Source organism: Columba livia, chromosome 1 (assembly GCF_036013475.1).
Source record: "Columba livia isolate bColLiv1 breed racing homer chromosome 1, bColLiv1.pat.W.v2, whole genome shotgun sequence".
Taxonomy (NCBI): Eukaryota; Metazoa; Chordata; class Aves; order Columbiformes; family Columbidae; genus Columba; species Columba livia.
The window spans coordinates 62,738,693-62,758,141 of record NC_088602.1 but is presented as its reverse complement, the minus strand read 5'-3'; the positions used below and the strand labels follow the sequence as shown (position 1 = coordinate 62,758,141).

Below are 19,449 nucleotides of genomic sequence, written 5' to 3'. Positions count from 1 at the left end.
GTCTCTTCCAAACGAGACGATTCTATGATTCTACAGTTTACACACACATTCTCACAGTGGGTGCACGTACACGCTCTCTGGTTTTTGCCTCTGCAGTATCACAGGCACAAGACTCCATCCACCTCACCTCCTCCTAGCTGAGGGCTGAGAGCAGCAAGTGGTGTGTCCTCACTGCTACTTCAGTTACTGATGAAGTGCTGAATCCTCCCAGCAAGAACCAGCAGAGTACTTTCCAGAGGGTATAAGCAGGGCAGGAAGCAAATGCACCTGACACACGCTGAAGAATTAAGCTTCTTGTAAATAATTTTTCTGGTTTCTTGAGTTGACATGAGCAGTGATTCCAAAGAGTAACACGTAGAATCATAGAATGGTTTGGGTTGGAAGGGCCCTTGAAGATCATCTAGTTCAAGCTCCCCAGCATAGGCAGGGACACCTTCCACCAAACCAGGCTGCTCAAAGCCCCATCCAGCCTGGCCTTGAACACTTCCTGGGATGTAACATCCACAACTTCTCTGCGCAACCTGCTCCAGTGCCTCATCACCCTGTTGTTCATATTCGTGTATGGTAGTAGTTACCACAGACAATAATCTACCAACTGTAGCATTAGCCTGGCATGCTTCTCAGGTGTCTTACACTTGGTACACACTGAACCTGGAGGTTGTTCAGGTATGAAGAGGAAAATACTTCACAAGGCCCACTGCAGCAGATTTAGCTTTAACAGACTGCTACGACAACAAAAGGTAGTCCTCTTGATCTTGCAAAAGCTAATGCAAATAACGTACTGAAGCACCTGGTCCCGTTCTCATGATTTATTAAGGCTGTGAAAGTGTTGCCTAAATCCTCAAAGCAGGAGGCTTCAAGGGGGGCAATTAATCCAGCTAACCAAAAGCAAACACAGAAAGGCTGATACCTCAGCTGAAACTGAACCAAGAACCCATTTGAAAGACAAAATTTCAAAAGGGCTCTCTCTGGGCACACTTGATGCAGGTAATCCACGACAGGAGCCCAAACCTCTCCCACGCTTTGCGAGACATTTACCTACAGCCAAGACATTTCCACACAACCTTGACATGATGACACTAGGGGTGGAAAATGAGATTTCTGAAATTTATATCCCAACAGATAGCAGGGATCTCTAAGGGTAAATGACTGGCTGAGGGTAGCACTGCAAGGCAAGAGGGTTGGGGAAAGAGAAACAGAAATAGGTATAGATGGCAGCTAGGCAGGGCCTGAGCCAAAAGAACAACCCAGGCTAGTATTCAGGACGTTTTCCTGGAGCTAAAACAAAGATTGGGAATTGAGCAAGAGGAGCAAGTGTGTGGTTTGAGGACCCAGTTGATTTTACCATGTAATCTGAGTTAAACAGCGCCATTCTTGCCATTCATTATTACCTGTCTTCCAGGAGGGAAGCAAGCATGCTCTGCTGAGAACAACAATCTAACCCTGCTGCTGCAAAACGAAACACAGCAAGACTGGAGTGGCAGGGTCCAGAATTTGGTGCTACCACTTCAGGGAGAGAGGCAAGGAGCCCAGTGACAAAGACGATTCCAACATCGAAGTCTTACTTCAGTTAAGGACAGGGCTCTTTGCAAGGATCAATGCTTTTCTCTACCCAAACCCAACAGTAACTACCATTCCACTAACAATTCTGTATCAGTCCATTTGACCGCAAAGCCAGTTAATGTATCCATTAAAGATTCACCTAACTCAGAAGCAGAACATTTGACAGAACACCACATTCATGCCAGAAGGGGAAAGGACGTGACAAGAGTCTGGATAAAGGCCACAGCTAAGCCTGTAACTGCTAGGTGGCAGCAGGAGGCAGAACACCCCGGAGGATTAGGCAGCATCGTCTCCTCTCCCAGAGGGCTATGCAAGGAATTTAATATTCTTTCCAAACTCCTCTCAAGAGCTGCACTCATCACTCTGCAGGAAAGGAACCTGGTTCTCTCACAAATCTGAGGAACAGCTCTTGAAGGTACAGGCAGGAATTCCCCTACTTCCAAGCCTCAGGCTGTAAGAAAAATCAGATCAAAATAGACCAGAAGTGCAAACATCCCTGGAATGGCTGAATTAAAAATGCTGTGGTGGGTGGATAAGATAGGGACACAGTATTGCTGCTGTGTGAACAAGAGGAGAACATCCAATAACTTCGGAAATACTCTGCTTTTAAGCGCTGACAGAGGACAGTCGCAGGGACCTTGGCCTTGATTCCACGTGGCAGCTAAATAAACTCTTTCTCAACAGAGTCTAAACCACCACCAGCAGCATATCAGCTGAGGGGAACTCCGGGAGGTAATGGTACTGTCGTCTCTGGCCAGAATCCACCATGGACACTGAAAGGGGAAAACTGGCCCAATGTGGCCTACAAGGCTGCTGGCTGTGATGGCCAAGTTCCACACCAGATGTGATAACAGCATTTTGGAAGTCTGAAGTAGAACAGGGAGCAGAGATGCTTCAATCTGCAAACTCCAGAGTTAAGTAGTGAGGAAGAAACATGGTTTTGTTCCTTTCTTTTGAAGAGAAATAGCCTGGATGGCTTATTTGCTCCAGAGTTGGAGGGTCTAACCAGGCCACGACTAGAATCGTCACATCTACATGGGATCCAGTTGCACAGGTATTAGCACACAATAAATGCTTTCCTTAGGCCATTTTTCTGAAACTGTACCTCCTGGTCCTGCAAACCCATGGCTAAGAAGCTCTGACAGAGCACCAGCCCTAACCCAGGCAACTGAGGAACAGTATGTGAGGGTTTTGGCACAGACTCACACAACTGGCATATGCGAGAACAATTTAACTTGTGTCTTCTTGTAACAGTACTTGTAAGTGGAATTATAGCCACATGAGACAATCACAGGAAGCCAATAAGTACATGTTCAAAGAGTATCACTATGCTCTCAAAAAAAAAATAATAAAAGGAAACTGATCATAAGGTGCTTCTTTTCCATCAGGCTGTTTAAAGGAGCTGAAATGCCACAGTGTACACACTGCAGACATTCAGCATGAGGGAGGCAGGTGACACAGTAAAGATGCTGAGGAAATAAAGCATTCTTTGGTCCGGAGAGAGAAGATGCATTATCTGGTCTACAAGTACTCAGCCTGTTCCACCACAAACCACTGTCCACAGGCTGTATACCAGAAATTTCAGTTTACTGGATTACTATCTGAATTTCTCAATGCTCAGAAGAGTGAAGCAGTGCAAACACATGACTGTTTGGACAAGCACACTCATTGGCAATGTGTGGACACAACACTGACAAGAACTGACATCAGACCAGCATCAGAGAGGTGACAGATCACTATGCCTCAGCACTTTAATGGGGCAGCAGGAGGAAGAGGAGGGGGAGCTCTCTCCCATGGCCCCTGCGACTCTGATACAAAATGCTGACCAGAAATTAGACACTAATCTAACATCTCAGCCTTCCCTCCATATGACAGCATGCTGAGCTTAGCTTCAAGTGAAAACAGAAAATAATATACCAAGCCAGCCTCATATAAAAGTTTAAAATAGCAACGCTATCAACACCGGCTTTTCTTCTTGAAGGTGAAGAGCGATACGAATATTAAAATTCACTGCTGAAGCAAGAGGAAGACTCAGCCTTTCCCCAGCACAGAGAAGCACCAGTCTTCCTCAAGCAGACAACCAGCATTCACTTGTCCACAATTACCTATTAAAAAATCACCACTGGGTAACTAATGAACACCTACGTAATTACAGTGAAGACAAAGAACTTGAACTTCAATGTGACTTGAAGTTAATAAACTCAGATCCACGGCTCATGTGAACATGGCCTGAGATTCTAGCATGAAGGAACTTCCAAACGCCTTGTCTTTGTTGCCTACTTAGTTTCTTTAAGCTAGCTCACACAGAACAGACAGCCTGAAGTAAAAGCATGCTTGTAATTCACTAAGAAACCAAAATTGGTTTTAGCAGTGATGAAAAAATAGATATAATCAAGGAATCTTCCAGATACTTCCGTAATAAACACATTGACAGATATTTATAAAACCTAGATGGAATTCTGATATTAAAGAAGCTTATGTTAGATGTCTTAGATATTCTAAATGAATTCTTATTTTCTTTTGTTTAAAGTTGTTTTCATTTAGAAAAGAAAAATTGTTTAAAAACCAAGAAAAAAATCATTGCCCAATTTTTTTTTCTGTAAAAAGAATTGTGAAAAAACCTTTTCAAAAAAGAATAAAATCTGTTGAAATTTTTCATTCAGAATAGAATTCAATCTCTTGATCAGCTGTAATAAATGTATCTTTTCTTTCTTTCTGAATTCATGCTCTGTATTAGTTTTGCACCTCTATATCATAAACCAAAATTTTTTTGGAAACAGAAGGAGAATTAAAGCAGCAAAGAGTGCCAGCAGCAACTTTCTCTAACAAAAGCCTAACAAAACAACCCTCCATAGCTCTCAGGATACTCTAAACTGCTTGGATAATGTGGTATTCAGTCTCTTGCCTCCCCTGTCTTGCAGTTTCATTATGCAACTGTCAACTTTTCTGTAAATTATATTAATTCCACTTGTTAGTACCACTGATTAATTCCGTAACACTTCTCAGGAAAAAAAAAAAAGTGTACAAAATCAGATTGATATTAGACTAAAAGATATACTTTGAACATACAAAGATGTGTTGACAGTAATGCAACCCATCGTCTGGAAGATGATGTAAGTACATATTATTTAGAGTACAGAACTATTTAACCTCCTGTTTTCAGGTCTCCACTAAGGTTTGACAGAAAACAAGATTACCTCTTTATCCAGAGTAGAAATCTGCAGCATTTTATAATTAAGAGTATCACTTCTTATGGCAAGGAGACACAGACCCTGTTCTTTGGTACCTCTTGATACAAATTGTCAAATGCCGTTCTGAAAATTCGGAGCTCAAATCCACATTCATATTCTTACAGTACAGATGCTCTGCACCAAAGAAAATGCAGAGCCCTTTTTCTAGAGATGTCAAAATCTATTTCTTAATTAGCAACTTTCACAATCAAAATAAAAGCAAATCAAAACAACATATGGGTACCTAAAATTCAAAGTGATACTTGCAGTTTAATAATGAAGACCATGAATAACAGCTGTAATTTTCAGTCAACAATATTTTATTAAATTTGTTATTTAGTAACTCTATCAAAACCATTTGAGTAATAATGTAAAGGACAGGAAACTGGTTAATAAAATTCAACATAAAGTCACAGAATAAAACATCAATATACACATTACCTTAGCGTTCTCAAGTAGAACTTCATCTCTACCTAAGCCAGGTCCTATGACAACTGAGTGCAGTCGTGGTAACCACTTTTCCACCTCATGGACAGCATTGGGACTATCACTAAATGGAATTGGGAACAAAAGAGAAGTTTAAAAAGGCTTCATTTTAGTATGCTCAGAATCTGAGTAGAAGGTGCAAGATAGAAACAGATATTTCCTATCTTGAGTCTCAGGCAACTTTATCCTTCAAACTACCAAAAATCTGTGACCCAAGAAATAACAAATGATTGTCCAAATAGCAAAAATGAAACATTTATCTCAATTTATTTCTCAGGGGATACCAAATTAAAATGAGGAAGATAATTGCAAGTTCCACTACAGTTGTTACAAAATAATAAAATAATAATAATCATTAAAAAAAGCAGGAAACCAAGAATTCTTACATTCTGTCATAATTCCCTATTTAATGCTTCTTTGCAGAGATTATACCTCGGAGAGAGATCTATCATCTTGCAGGTATATACTGCAGCTTGCTGGAAATGATGCAATTATTTATTATGCTGCATGGCAAAATGATAAAATCTACTCATACGCTTTTTTGGCAGTTGCTTCATAAGCATTTGTTCCAACTGAATTATGGCCAAACTATCCCCTTTCCCCAAAAGGCAACAGGAGAATCGAGCTATTCAGCGAGGGTATTATCTGCTCATAATGCTTAAGATTTCTGTAGCATTCGGGTTTTGTCTACATTGGAAAAATTATGAGCAAATCCGCTGCCAAATATAGCTGCCACAATACAGCATTCAGCCGCTGACCAGAACTATTTATTTTGTTCTGATCAGTTTTGTTGTGTAAATAGGTCAGAATATTTTGAAAGCGCTGCCCAACAATGTCAGTTAATCCTTACTGGCAGTTCAGAGGGAAAATTTATCCTCCCTCCCTCCCCACCTCTGTCATAAATGATGACAATAAATGAACATTTTACCTGAAGCACGGGGAATAAAGCTCCCTACAGGCTAAGCAAAGGGGGTAGTATTTGGTAGTATCACACAGAATATTTTGAGCTTGCAATACTTCAACAAAGCTCTGTTATTACGGATGAAAGCCCGTGTGTGTTTTTCACAACCAACAGCTGTCCGGACAGGACACACCGCTTGGGAACGAGTGCTTAGCTCACGTCTGGCAGCATCAGCAAATTCCACCACGATTTCTGCGAGTGCCAGGCAGGAGCCCAAAGCTTTTGCAGCTGGACCGAGCGAGGCTGGAGCGCGTCAAGGGACGCGGTGCCTCCTGTCTGTCCCTCCGCCCGGAAGAGCTGCTCCAGAAATCCCCAAAGGCGCCCGATGCTGACAACACACAATGGCTCTGCCAAAACAAGGCTGCGGGGTGGGAGCGATGACCCTGCTGCAAGGGCAAGGGAGATGAGGAACCACGTGAGGACATCATTGGTGCCCCTGAAGTGGTCGCCCGCTCAGCAAGCTGAAGCTGAATTTCCATTTGAACCATGCAGCTCCCCCTCTCCTCCTGCTCACAAGGAAATGGTCGGAGATCGTGACTTGCCAAACAGCTCACTGGGTTTTTTTTTTGCCAGCTATCAGTTTATGATGTAGATACAGGCTGGAAATAAAAATGATCCAAGAAATATTTAAAGCACTGTTTAAAAAAAACCCAGTTCTTTTATATGTGGTGTGTTGACCGTGTGAAAAACTGCCTGTGAACCCAGCCAATAAAACATCACCATTTCTGAATGCAGATCCCTTTTCTATTTACACATTGAAATGGATTTCATCTCTAGAAGAGCAATACATATCTTGAATATATTTTTCTCAAATAAGTATCTCACATATATCTATATATCATACAGATATAAGAATACAGCTGTATATAAGGATGCTTGAATGGATCAGATTCAAATTATCTTTGGATAGTAGAAGCAAATACCTTAAATAAATGTTCCATTCAATGTAAGTGAAGGACAGAGCCATAGACAGTACCATAACTGCTCTGGTCTTTTACAAATACCCCATGCAAATAATCTCAAGGTAGAAAGTGTGCCAATTTATTGATATTCAGGACTGAAGTAAGATAATTTTGTCTCAAATCAAATTGATAATGTGCACTCTTCAAAACAAAGACACCTCTCGGGAAATGAAGAGTCCAACATTAAGCCACTCCCACTCACTTTGCCTCTGGTAATAATAAAAACCTACTGTAGAGCTTTTTATCTTCAAAGCATTTTACAAACATTTCATTCACATAACTCCTTTGCAACTTCACATCAAGACGTAACCCAAGGCATATGAAGGGCCAAGAGATTTAAAATGGTGATAATGACTATTACATTGCAAAATCAGCTGTAAAAAGAAAAGAAAGCAGAACAAGTACAAGTACTTTCATAAAGAAAGCAGAACAAGTACTGCCTCAGAGAAGCAGCACACCAACCTCCCTTTAAGACACTGGATGTTCACAACAGCTGTAGTTACGCGGCTAAGGACACCTTACAAATAACCTTTATCTACAGCTTCACTGAACATGGAAGGGCTACTGTGTCATCTTACAGTTTATTCCCACATGCAGACACCAAAGCAGCAGCATTTTAAAGCTGACAAGGTACAAATGTTCAACACATAACTTTCTTCAGGAAGGGCGATCACCTTGAATGTTCCTGATCATGGTGTTCAGCACAAAGACAGAAACTCTTCCAGCTCTTAACAGCTACAGCCTACACATAACATTTAAACCTGCCCAGAAGAGTTCTCTGACACTGAGGCCAGCTGGGCTCTACACCCTCAGGCAGAAACCCTGGACCACAGCAGTTCTCCCCAGCGAAAGAAGGTGTTGGGAAAGGCTGGTTGGCATGGGCAAAAACCTTGCCAAGGACCACTTGGATCATTTGCCAGTAGAGATCATCACGTTTCAGTACCTGGGAATAAATACTCCTTGGCAGTGTCTAGTTTCCTAGAAAAACCCCATATGTGTTACTCTTTGTCTTTCATTCCAAACCAGGAGAAAAAAAATAGTTCGGAGGCACCAGCAGAGAAGACAAGACAGGTCCTCAGCTGTTTGCTGTACACTATGCTCACACAAATAATGTTGTTAACTTCCTTTGTCCCTTTACACCAATTTCTCTGCCTGATTACTAACCTGATTTCAAGCCTCTCCATTTAATTATCACCTCCACTGCCCAAGACATGCATGCACAATTGAAATTAGCACTGTATTGAAAAAAAAAAAAAGTATCTAGAAAGGCATGAGGTATGAAGAACAAGATGCAATCTTCAGGCTTTGACAGAAAGGGACCACGTAAGCAAGAATCAGCGTTGCCTTCAGAGGTTCAGAGCCTTACAGTACATGACTTGGCTTTTTTCCAAAACAGGAACCACAATGCAATACCCCTATCTTAAAGAACAAAGCTAATATTAAGAGATGTCAGAAAATCTTTTGCAAGGCCAAGAGAAAACAGCATTTGAATTTCTGAGAAGAGGGTAACAACCTCTGAGAGAGCCTTTGATTAAATGAACATCAGGGATTTCCCAAAATAAGGTAAGCTTTTTTGGAAGGTGATGGGGCAAGAGTCTGGGACACAGCCTGGTTTTCCCATAATTTGAAAACACAAACTCTGTACCATAAACACACGCAACAGGAATACTTTTGAAAGCTGAATCCAAGCAGTAACACCTGTAAACATGGAGAGTGAGCTACAGTACCATTGTGCAGATGTGTGAAATTAAAGATTTTGGTGACAGACCACAGCTGTACATCTGCAGGGAATGAACAGATCAAACAGTTACTTCATTTCCAGTTAAGCACTACGTGTTATGTTGACATGTTATCAAATGCCATTCTGATGAAAATCTAGCCTATGACAGCTCACTGTTGCTCAATCGATCAACCAACCAACACCCCTCCAACCGCCAAAAGCTTCCTGAAAGACTGGAAAGCAAATGATAAAGCTCTGACTGCAGACAGAAAAGGAACTATCACCGGACAAATATGTCAATAGCAACTGCAAGACAACAAAATCATTAATAAGGAAAACTGAATGAGCTTCTGTAACTTGTTTCGTATGTGTGAAGTTTAGTAGGTAAGAAAGAGTCTAAAGCTAACGTCAACAATCGATCAACTTTACGCATTGTCCATTAGTCAAAGCAAATCTGTACAAATAAGCAAGGGCAGAGAGTCTTACAGGGTAGCACACTATGAAAAAGGACCCCACAGATGTTTACCTGATCAGCCTTCCTCGGCTATTAGTGAGAGCTAGGGGACAGAGAGACAAAGCTTTACTCCACAGAGGCTGACAAGACTCTGATATTTTGGGCAGAGAGACAAAACAGCCTTGTCATCTGACTTCCTTGAAGCTCCTGTGTACACAGGGCCAAAGTATGGTGTTCAGCACCTTGCACATTTATCTTTTTGCTCTTTTCTCTGCCTCCGGAACATATTGATAAAAGTAATTTCCATGGCAATATCTGTAAAGATTCTTCAAATTAAACAGCACCAAGTCTCTGAAATGGTGAGGACAAAATTGTGAATTACTGGTAGCCTTAGATATTTTCTGCTAAACCAAAATCAATATGCCCTGAAAAAATTCCTCGTCTTGCCACCTCAATAATTTTTGCACACAGGAGCAGCACTGCTCTGGTTATAGTGCTCCCGGCAGTAACTGCTGGATTCAGCACTGTGTAGTCTCACTGTTGCCTTTTAATGCACAAATTCGGTGTCTCTTACAATAACTTTTAAAAAGCTAATTTAGAAAATAAAAACTGTAAGTCAAAACTTTTTGCTCTCCAGGACTCTCCTCTATTTCACTATCACACAATACAAATCGACATAAGACAAAGTCCTGTAGGTCTTCGATCTTGGTGAAAGCTTGAATGTAATAACCTATCCAAAACCAATAAAGAGCCTGAAAAAAAATCGTGGCTACTGCCCTAATATCACCCACAGTTTCTAAACATCTTCCAGAGCACTTTGTAACAGGTATTTGACAGATGCCATCTGCTTGAAAGTCAGCTCTAGGCTGGTCACTGCCCTGAGTGGGAGGACACTTGACAGCTGGGGCCTGGAACACAACTCACATGCCCAGCCCTCCAAAAAAAGCAGATTTTGCTGTACACTGCATTTTGTTCAAAGACTGGTTTTCACCAAATGATCAAAATCCACCAAAGCAATAGCTTTACATTATTACAGAAACCTCTAAACGTAGCAGCTTTCCTCATTCAGGATGAATGACAGTTACTGTCTCTGCTTTCTAGAGGAGGGAAACGAAAAACGATGATAAGGTGCAGCCTTGTCAAATTTTACATAGAAACAAGAAAACGTGAAGTCAGTATAGGCGTAACCAGGAGCTACAGAAATAGTAGATAAGCATGAGTGACAGTGCAGACAGGAGGCAGCAGGACCGCAGCTTTTCACATCTCTTTTAGGCAGAGCTGGAGCCACCTTAGTGATCAGAGATGTGGCTTGGACATCACAAAACGCCAATCAATGGGACCTCCTAATAGAGAAGGACACGGGACACAAGCAAAAGTGCTGTCACCTGATGAACTGTACAGCTCCTTGCTGGAGAGCGTATTTTTCAAATTCTGCCCGTTATCTGTGCACGTTTGATGTGACTGAAGCAGCCCCAAATGCACTGAAATGCACCATTGCAAAAGTCTTGTTATGTAAACTCAGGCAAAGCCACTTTAAGCGGGCAGTTTCCAAAGCCAACCCAGAATCTTATCTTCAAAGATGGGAAAAAGTCTCTGATCTAAGGATGAAAGAGTTTCAGTTTTGTTTGTCCAAGCACTGCAGGTAATTATGTTAATGTGAATCAAATGTTAGACCTGCTGACATTTAGATCCTGTCACGTTATACAGTACATCAAAAGAGCAAAAGACGGGACATAATGTGTAGCTCTAGAATTTAAGCAGTTATCTCAGAAAGCTAATTATTAACTATTGTGGTAAACCTCGGGTGAGGCCACTAATGGAAACTCGGTAAATAGGATAGGGAAAGAGATTATTCTGGAAAGGTTAGGTCAAAAGAATTAAATGAAAAAAGAAAAAGTTCAAAAAATATTTGAGCATAAAATTAAAACTATAAAGAGTAGCTATATTTGTTAATGCTTAAGTGACCATTCTTGTAAATTAACTCCAAATTTCCAGAAGCCTGAGGCAGCCTCTTTCAGCCCCACGAACAGAACTGGAAATAACTTATTCTAGAAAAGATCAGTGATCCCATTATCAGCCCACAGGTCTCACCAAGCACCTCAATCAGGTAGAGCAAATATCAGTGACAACACCGCGGCATGAAGTTGGCTGGATGTAATTAGAGACCACAATTTACTTAGTAAATTCAGATTAGTATATTAAAATGCCCACAAAATAGTTTTGAAGACAAAATGGTCACTTTCTCCTACCAGGCTGTTGAAAGATATTTCAGTAGCGTTTAATCTGCAAATGCTGGGTAGACAATGCCTATTTGCCTCCTACAATCTGATTAAATTATAGGGAAGAAAATGAAAGAAAAACAAAGACCCTAATGAGAGGGGGATTGAATACTATGCAAATCAAAAGGTTCTTTTCAGCTATTGAATAAGTTAATTTAGACACCGGAAGCGAACGTGGTAGGCCTCATCTGAATATTAACAACACAGCAGTAAGAGCAGCAGCCCATCATCCAGGAGAAGCGCTGGTGTCACAAGTTCACAGCACGAGGCTGCTCTTCATACACAGATATCACAGTCTTTACTTGCTCCATATTCTACCTTCAAGGCATCCAGACTGTGAACGACCTTTGAGGTACACATTTAGAAAAAAACGCCGTATTTACCATGTTGTGGTTTTTATATCATTATAACAATGACAAAAACTCAAAATGTTTTCCGCAGCTGCTACTTGGACACCAGACTCTCATTGAGATATTAGATCTTCTTTTTCATTAGGAATTGGATTGTCAACATGCTATAGACATCAGAGCCAACAAAAACCTCTTTAATACGCATTAAACAAACAGGGTCATTTCTCTTAGGCAGAGCAGAGCCTCTCACACCCTGTGACAAAGAGCCCCAAAGGAGAAGCTATTGCTTGACTATTTTCAGAGATTTCTCACAGAGACACGACGACACCACTCAAGGTCACCCTCATCTAGCCTTGCAAAGGTACCACGGGTATCAACGCAATAGTTTTACAACCTGCATTTAGATATATTCAAATACTTAAAGCAGTTAAATGTTTTGATCTCAATCCCATTACCAATGTGTGATATGAGAGTCGTCGTCCCCAAGTATAATGATAACCAAATGTCTTGACCTCTGTTTTCAAAGGTCATGACCTATTAATACCGACTTGATTAGTAGAATCTGTCAAATATTCTTCCAAATGGACTGCAGTCAAGCAAAACCTGTGACTTTAAAAGTGACAGGATGAAGCTGACAATGTAATTTCCTTCAGAATGAAACAGACTTAAAATATCCCTAGAAAAAATAATGCACTTTTTTTTAAATGTGAAAACCAACAAATAAAGTGACAAGCTTTTATCACATCGGTATCCCCCTCTAGTTTACATTCAACTCTGAAGGCACAGACGATAGTTGAATCAATACTCAGCACACTAGAATACTTCAACTCAGCTGTGGACACATGAGAAGACAGAACAAGTCTCAGTCTAAATATCTGCTTTGCTGATTATCAGCTGGAAAAAAAAAAACAAGCATGAGACCCTAAAACCTTCAAATATGAATTTACAAAAAATGCAAAAGCAAATCCCAGGCATGCCTGCATTCACTCAAACTCAAGAAAGGGTAAGTACCAAAGAAATCTAATCCTGGTGTCAAATCACAACAGTATGGCAAGTGTTCAGAAAGATGAATTTGGCCAGGATCTAACCGGAGTACAACACTCCTATACATGTATATATCTCCCTCTCACGTATCAGAAAGCAGCAAGAACACCAGCACTCCCCACGGTGATGCTAAGAATCTCTGGCTGCTTCACACACTTTGAAGAGGTGGCAAAACCTCTGTCAGCACCACCTGGGATAAAGGCCTTTGCAACAAAAGAGAGGAAGGGAGTATGAGATGAATACACCTCTCGTCTTTTATTCATTCTGCAGCATACAGCAAAGCAGCAGCAGCTTTTTGCTGAGAAAGCCTGACACAGGAAACAGGTCGATAAACAAGTTTTGTCCATGGCACTGCACAACAGCATTAGAAACAGGTTAAGTATACTTCTGAGTCAACACATACAAACTGACCGTTATCTCTCCCCCTAAGTACTTAGGAAGAAGATAAAAAACCAAACCAACCAACCAAAACAAAAACAAACAAAAATCCCCAAACAAACAGAAACAACACCAACCAAACAAAAAGGCCAACAAAAACTTTCTCATGTGATTCCTATCTAGTCTGCTGTCTAAATTAGGTTTGGGAGAAAAAAAGTCACAAAGTTTATGCCTTCAGCTTTTCTGCAGGTCTCATAGGGTTCCAGCAGTCAAGTCACTTGGGAGGCATCTTTTTGGTAACGAGAGCAATCTGTGCTTTCTCCTTAACTTCTCTCATTGAAAAGAGAGGTTAGGCCCATGTTACACAGAAGAAGCTTTTAAGAAGTGTCCTTAGCTAACACAACTAACAGGTATGAGCTTCCTCCCACAAAGGACCAACGGTTTTGAATTTCGTCTCCACGTAATGAATTAAAGGGCCAAACATCTTAACTGTTCCTGTGCTTTTTTTTAAGAGACTTGGCACTGGTTAGAAGTGCTCAAGTAACTTATCAAGAGCTCGCTATCCATGATTCACTCTAATGATTTTTTCAAATCATCAAAACATAAACAAAATCCAATAAAAGTAGGTAAAATATGTTCCAGCAACCCTGACCTAAGCTAAGCTTCTTCATTGATGGTAACTGGCCTCAACGTACAGGCCAGATTCATCAGTTTTCTCCCAACTATTTTTATTTCAAACTAGAAAAAATAATCTTTTTACAAATCCAAACCAAAACTAGAACTCCGCAATTAACTCTAAAATTCTTGGTAATTCTGGAAGTCTTTCCTAGTCCATACAGATCCATAGATAAAACCAGCTCAGACAAAGGTATTAATTCTAAATCCACACCTATTAATAGTTCAAGGGTGACGTTTCTGAAGACAATGGAAAAATTACCTGACTTCTTCAGGACCACAACAAATTAATGACATGACATCTCATTCTACTTCTCTGATAAAACTCTGGAGATCAAGGTGTATTATGGACTGTTGACTACAAATTGTCTGACAACCAGGTTACTAGTGGGCTACTCAGTAGTATCTCGATCCTACAGAGAAACTCTGTAACGTTATGAAAAAGTCCTTGCAGGAGGGAAATCTAACACAATAGATCTATTCTCTTTTCTTTTAAAACATAACTAGCTGGGTTTATATAGTTCATTTAACTCTGTGATCACTTGCCTATCAAGACAGGATAAGCTAACCCAACATAGATATCCAGGGAGTCTATTCAACCTGACCTGAGCCTGTGAATTGACACAGGGAATATAAAAAAAGCCCCTGAAAACTATTCTCTAGAAAGTTCCCAACACTAATGCAAGAAAGTACTTACACATTTACAGCAGATACCCACACAGAAAATGCCTGCAATAAAACTTAACAAAATGCAAAAGCTAAGTTTTATCTTGTCTGTATTTGTGCAGAGTTTACAGCAGGAGCACGTTAGCTAAGAAACCATAAAAATGCAATGCAAACCAGGGGTAATGGTGACAAGGGCAAGGCAGTTGTGACCAAGACTCAGTATACTCCGCTGTGCAAAAGACGCCAACTTCCGCAATACACACCCCTCACTTCTCCACAGGACAGCAAAAAGTCAGAGAGTAAAAATACTGAACTGGTTAGTTGCTCAGTTTTTAATTAATACTTTCATTAATACCAAGTTATCACAGAAGGGATCATAATGCATTTGACAGAACCCCTAAATAAAAAGGAAAAGCTACTACTGGTCATATTGACCATTCATGGCCCCTAGACCCCCAGCTATTGATGGTCAGCTTGGTTGGCGAGGACACACAGAGTCAGGTGTTGAAGTTCGTCTTTCCAGATCCCAGGCAGCCCCAGCTCTTTCACCTTCATCCCCAGTAACGGGGAATTAAGTCACAAACCAAAAAACAGAGAGAAACTTGCATTACGGGTGTTGCCAGCACAGGCTGTGGCACCAAAAGGAATCCCAGGATGGTCTGCAGCTGGGAGCACACGGAACTGCCCTAGCCGTGCCGCAAGATGGATGCTCCTTTTCATAACCCTCCTTCCACAATCCTACTCAATCTTTCTCACATAACATACCTTGCATCCTTGAAGTGACAGACATTTGCCGAGGACCTAAAATGCAACAGTACAACTTCCAGCCCTCGCATACCTTCGCTAGTCGTGCCATCAAAGAGGCGCGACAGCAGCTCTAACGAGCCAGAAGAGCCCTCGCATTCAGGGGGCAGCAGCACAAAAAAGAGCATGTTCTTCCCTGGAGGTGATCCCCTGCGAGGTGAAGGCCGTAGGGAAAGGTAGTGGCAGCCAAGTTGCAGAGGAGATGATAAAATGTCAGACTCCTGGCAGTACAAAATGGCAGCTGAACCCTGGCAAAATGCCAAGCCATTCAAACAGCGAATTGAGGAGTAACACGGGGCCATAATTACGATTAGCATAAGAAGAGAGTGGTACAACAGCTACCTAGTTACTCCGAAGGGTCATGGAGAAATCATAACAAAGCAAAGTTTTAAGGAGAGACACAAAAGAAAACAATGACGTAGCTGCTCGGTGGGTTTTACCCGGAGGTTCTTCCATGCGTGAAGTGCAGCCCGGGAGAAAGTACAAAGACTGTTTAAGAGATCAGGCTCTGAATCAAGAGCGGCTGGCCGTGTCTGCAGAACTCAAACGGCTCCACAACGTATAAAAGATCATACGAGAAGTGTGACACTGAAGACAAAGGACCTCACGAGAAAAATAGGCTGTTTGTGTAAATTTGAATAAAACCTGGGCTCAACAGAGTCAGTCAAGATTTTTTCCTTTCTAACCAGAAAAGACTGTTTTCTCTTTTCCTCAAATGAAGCAGAAGAGATAAAAATATGTATGAGAAAATTTAACAAACAAAATATGAACATTCAGATATTTGCATTTTTTCATTTTGAATGTCATATAAACAATATTTACAGATCCATCCTCCTATGCAATTAGCCAGCTGTCTGGGTGAAATTAATCAGAGTTGTAATAAAAGTATTAAACATTACATTTCAGACTTAAAGCTATATGGATATGAAAATTTCTAGATTCACTGTACTTTGTACATCTGGAGGAATTCACAGATGGAGCTGAAGCTTAAAATCAAAAGTTCTCTTTGCAAATAGAAAGATCAGAGTTTTCATTAAGATCTGAATTCCACAGAAGACACTGAGAATCTGTGTATAAAAAAATACCCTTATTTAGTAGGCACAATCTGGACCTCCACGAACAGAAATGTCACTGTTTACACACTGTCACCTCCCTTTTCTCTGTGCTGCTTCTTTTCTCCTATTAACCTCTTCTATTACCACAGACATCAAGAACACCGAGCATATGAAAACATGCTTCTCCTAAGGAAAGGTCAACTCCTTCCCACACAAGACACCCATATGCTGTATCCCGAGTGTCATCCATCAAGACAACCTAAGTTACAAGCTCATACTGCCATTAAGATTCTCCATCTAATTTGTTATCATACAATGTCAGACAAAACGTCAAGTGAAGACGTCCCTTCTGGATTTTGGAAGCTAATGCAGTTGGACTGGTAAAAACCCTATCCTTGTATCCTCCCCTTACTTTCCAATATCATTTTTACCCTGCCTAAAATCCACAAACTCATGGGTTTCTATCTTCGAGGGGAAAAAAAAAAAAAGAAGAGGAAAAAGTAAACAAAACCCACCAAATCAAAAACAAAACAACAAAACACAACCCTTGATATCTGTCTGTTTAACTGACTTCTTTCTAAGCACCTCTCTCTGCATCAACAGCAATGAAACCCACCTTTAGAATGTAACAAACTTACGGCTTCCAACTACAGGCATCCCAATAAGGGAGATCATATTCTTCTTCTCAGACACAGAAACCGTCACAGACTACTGTCATAAATCCATCCTGACAGCAATATCTGACAAACACCACTTTAAATTATGCTTTTTCTAGCTTAATCACAGTTTTGCTATGCACACCAACAGACTTTGACATGCACTGGTGCAAGCCAAACTCAGGGACACATACCTAAGGCACACATCTTAATTCCCATTTGCAGTGCTAATTGTAAACGGTCACAACACCTAATTGAAACAATTTATCCTATAAAAGCTGATCAATCAAAAACCTATTTCGGAATACAAATTCAGTAAAGAACACACAGATTTGCCCAATTAGGACAGTTGCTCATTAAATTTTTTATGTTCTTGTTAAAAACCCCTGTATTTCAGATGATTTTAGAACCTCCATTTATTCCCAGGAGTAGGTGTGTATCCAATGCAACATATTTATGAAGAAAAATGAGAATCAGCATCTCTCTTGCCCAGTAATTTTGTGCAAATTACTATATACACAGTAGTGAGAGAAAAAACCCACAGTACCGTAAAATACTATCAGGACTAAAGAAGCAAGAGAACATACTCTATTTGCCTTTCAAATGCAGATTCTAAAATGCTGACTTGTAGTGATTCTTAGTTCTGGATTTTGCTGTTCACAGTTAAATGCATTACAATCACAGAACACATGTCAGCAAGTAGTGGAAAGCAAGATGTTAGTTTTTTAAAAAATTCTTCTATATTAAACATCTAACTGTTTGTAACGAAAGGATAAACCCAGGGGTTTTTGTAATCTCCAGCTCACCCACCCTGTAACTCAGAAAAGAAATAACACAAACTAATCAACTGTCAGACTGAAATGTTCAAACTAGTAATCCTAACTTGCTCATTTAAACAAAAGATAAAGTCACTTACAGAACTGGATGAACAATCAGCTCTGGACTATATGATTTGATTACTGTTGCTGCATCTTTGGTACAAAACACATGGGATAAATCTGCACCCTAAAAAAGAAAATTTGCAAACAGAATTATTGAATTTTTACTCCAAAGTTTACTCAGTGAATAATTCACCTGAATTCTTACTTCTCAGTACCCAAAGCAAACTTCATTACTTTTTCCATTTTGGCTTAGCCTACCATACAATGTTTTGGAGAAATTTTTTTGTCTCTAATTTCCTATGTATTTTTTCCCTGTTTCTCACCAATAGGATGACTGGAAACGCATCTTGAATCTTTATTCACTTGAGAAATGTTTCTCTTTTGCAGATGAACAAAGACTAAAATGTCACACGTAAAATAAGAAAGGCAAAAGAACACAGCTGAACAAGAGACAAGCTACATTAGAGAGGAAAAATAACACGGTAATATACTTGTAAAATGTGGCTATGGCAATCTAGTCATTTCCAATCCTACCGTTTTCACTCAATGGTCCAAATCCATATCAGATAAAAGCTGACACAATTTCAGCAACACTCCTTAAGTTAAATTAAGATTAAAGCTGAGAAGTTTAGCCTCAGGCTTCTGGTATCAACTCAAAAAATCAGGCATACATATAAAAATTATGTAAGCAGCGACCAGAAAGCCTGATCTTGTAACTGCCTTGTATATTGAAATTTCCCAAGGTTAAGAAAGTGTCTCCTCTACTTTCCTACTACACATTTAACATTTCGATCTACTACGTAATGCAGAGATTTGATCCTACAACTCTTTATGTGCAGATGTAATGATCTGAGACCAAGTTACTTCAATAGAAGACCTCCTAGTATGCTACTGTATTTGCACACAGTGAACAGGAAGCTGAGTGGCCTTAGCATCTTATATAAGATCACTAAATAATATATTTCAGTTTTAAATCCTTAAAGGACTGCATCCTGCAGGGGTGGCTGGAATACCTGGGTTGGTTACCTACTTATTGAAACAAATCTTCAAAAAAAAAAAAAACAAACCCAAAAACATACACGATGAACTGAAAGTACTAACACACTATATAGAGAGTACTGAAAAGTATATATACTATGTAAGTATGACTGCAGCACTGAAAGCATAAATGTAAACAGTAATCTGAAGTTCTTCTATTGTTCACTTTTGCAGTAAATATTCTATGAAGTTTTGAAAATTCCTATCTTACTCTCTGATAAAACTGTTCTCTCCCTGAAATTTTCAA

General features: G+C 40.2%; 1 protein-coding gene across 3 annotated transcripts in view; it reads right to left on the bottom strand.

The window, feature by feature from the left end:
- Positions 1-19,449, bottom strand: part of NAXD (NAD(P)HX dehydratase) — a 53,179-nt gene that overhangs the window by 24,259 nt on the left and 9,471 nt on the right. For all 3 annotated transcript variants that reach the window (XM_065058539.1, XM_065058556.1, XM_065058548.1), the window contains 2 exons: positions 18,200-18,288; positions 5,235-5,343 (listed from right to left, as the gene is read on the bottom strand). In XM_065058539.1, coding sequence (XP_064914611.1) covers positions 5,235-5,343; positions 18,200-18,288 — 198 coding nt within the window. The remainder of the gene's footprint in view (positions 1-5,234; positions 5,344-18,199; positions 18,289-19,449) is intronic.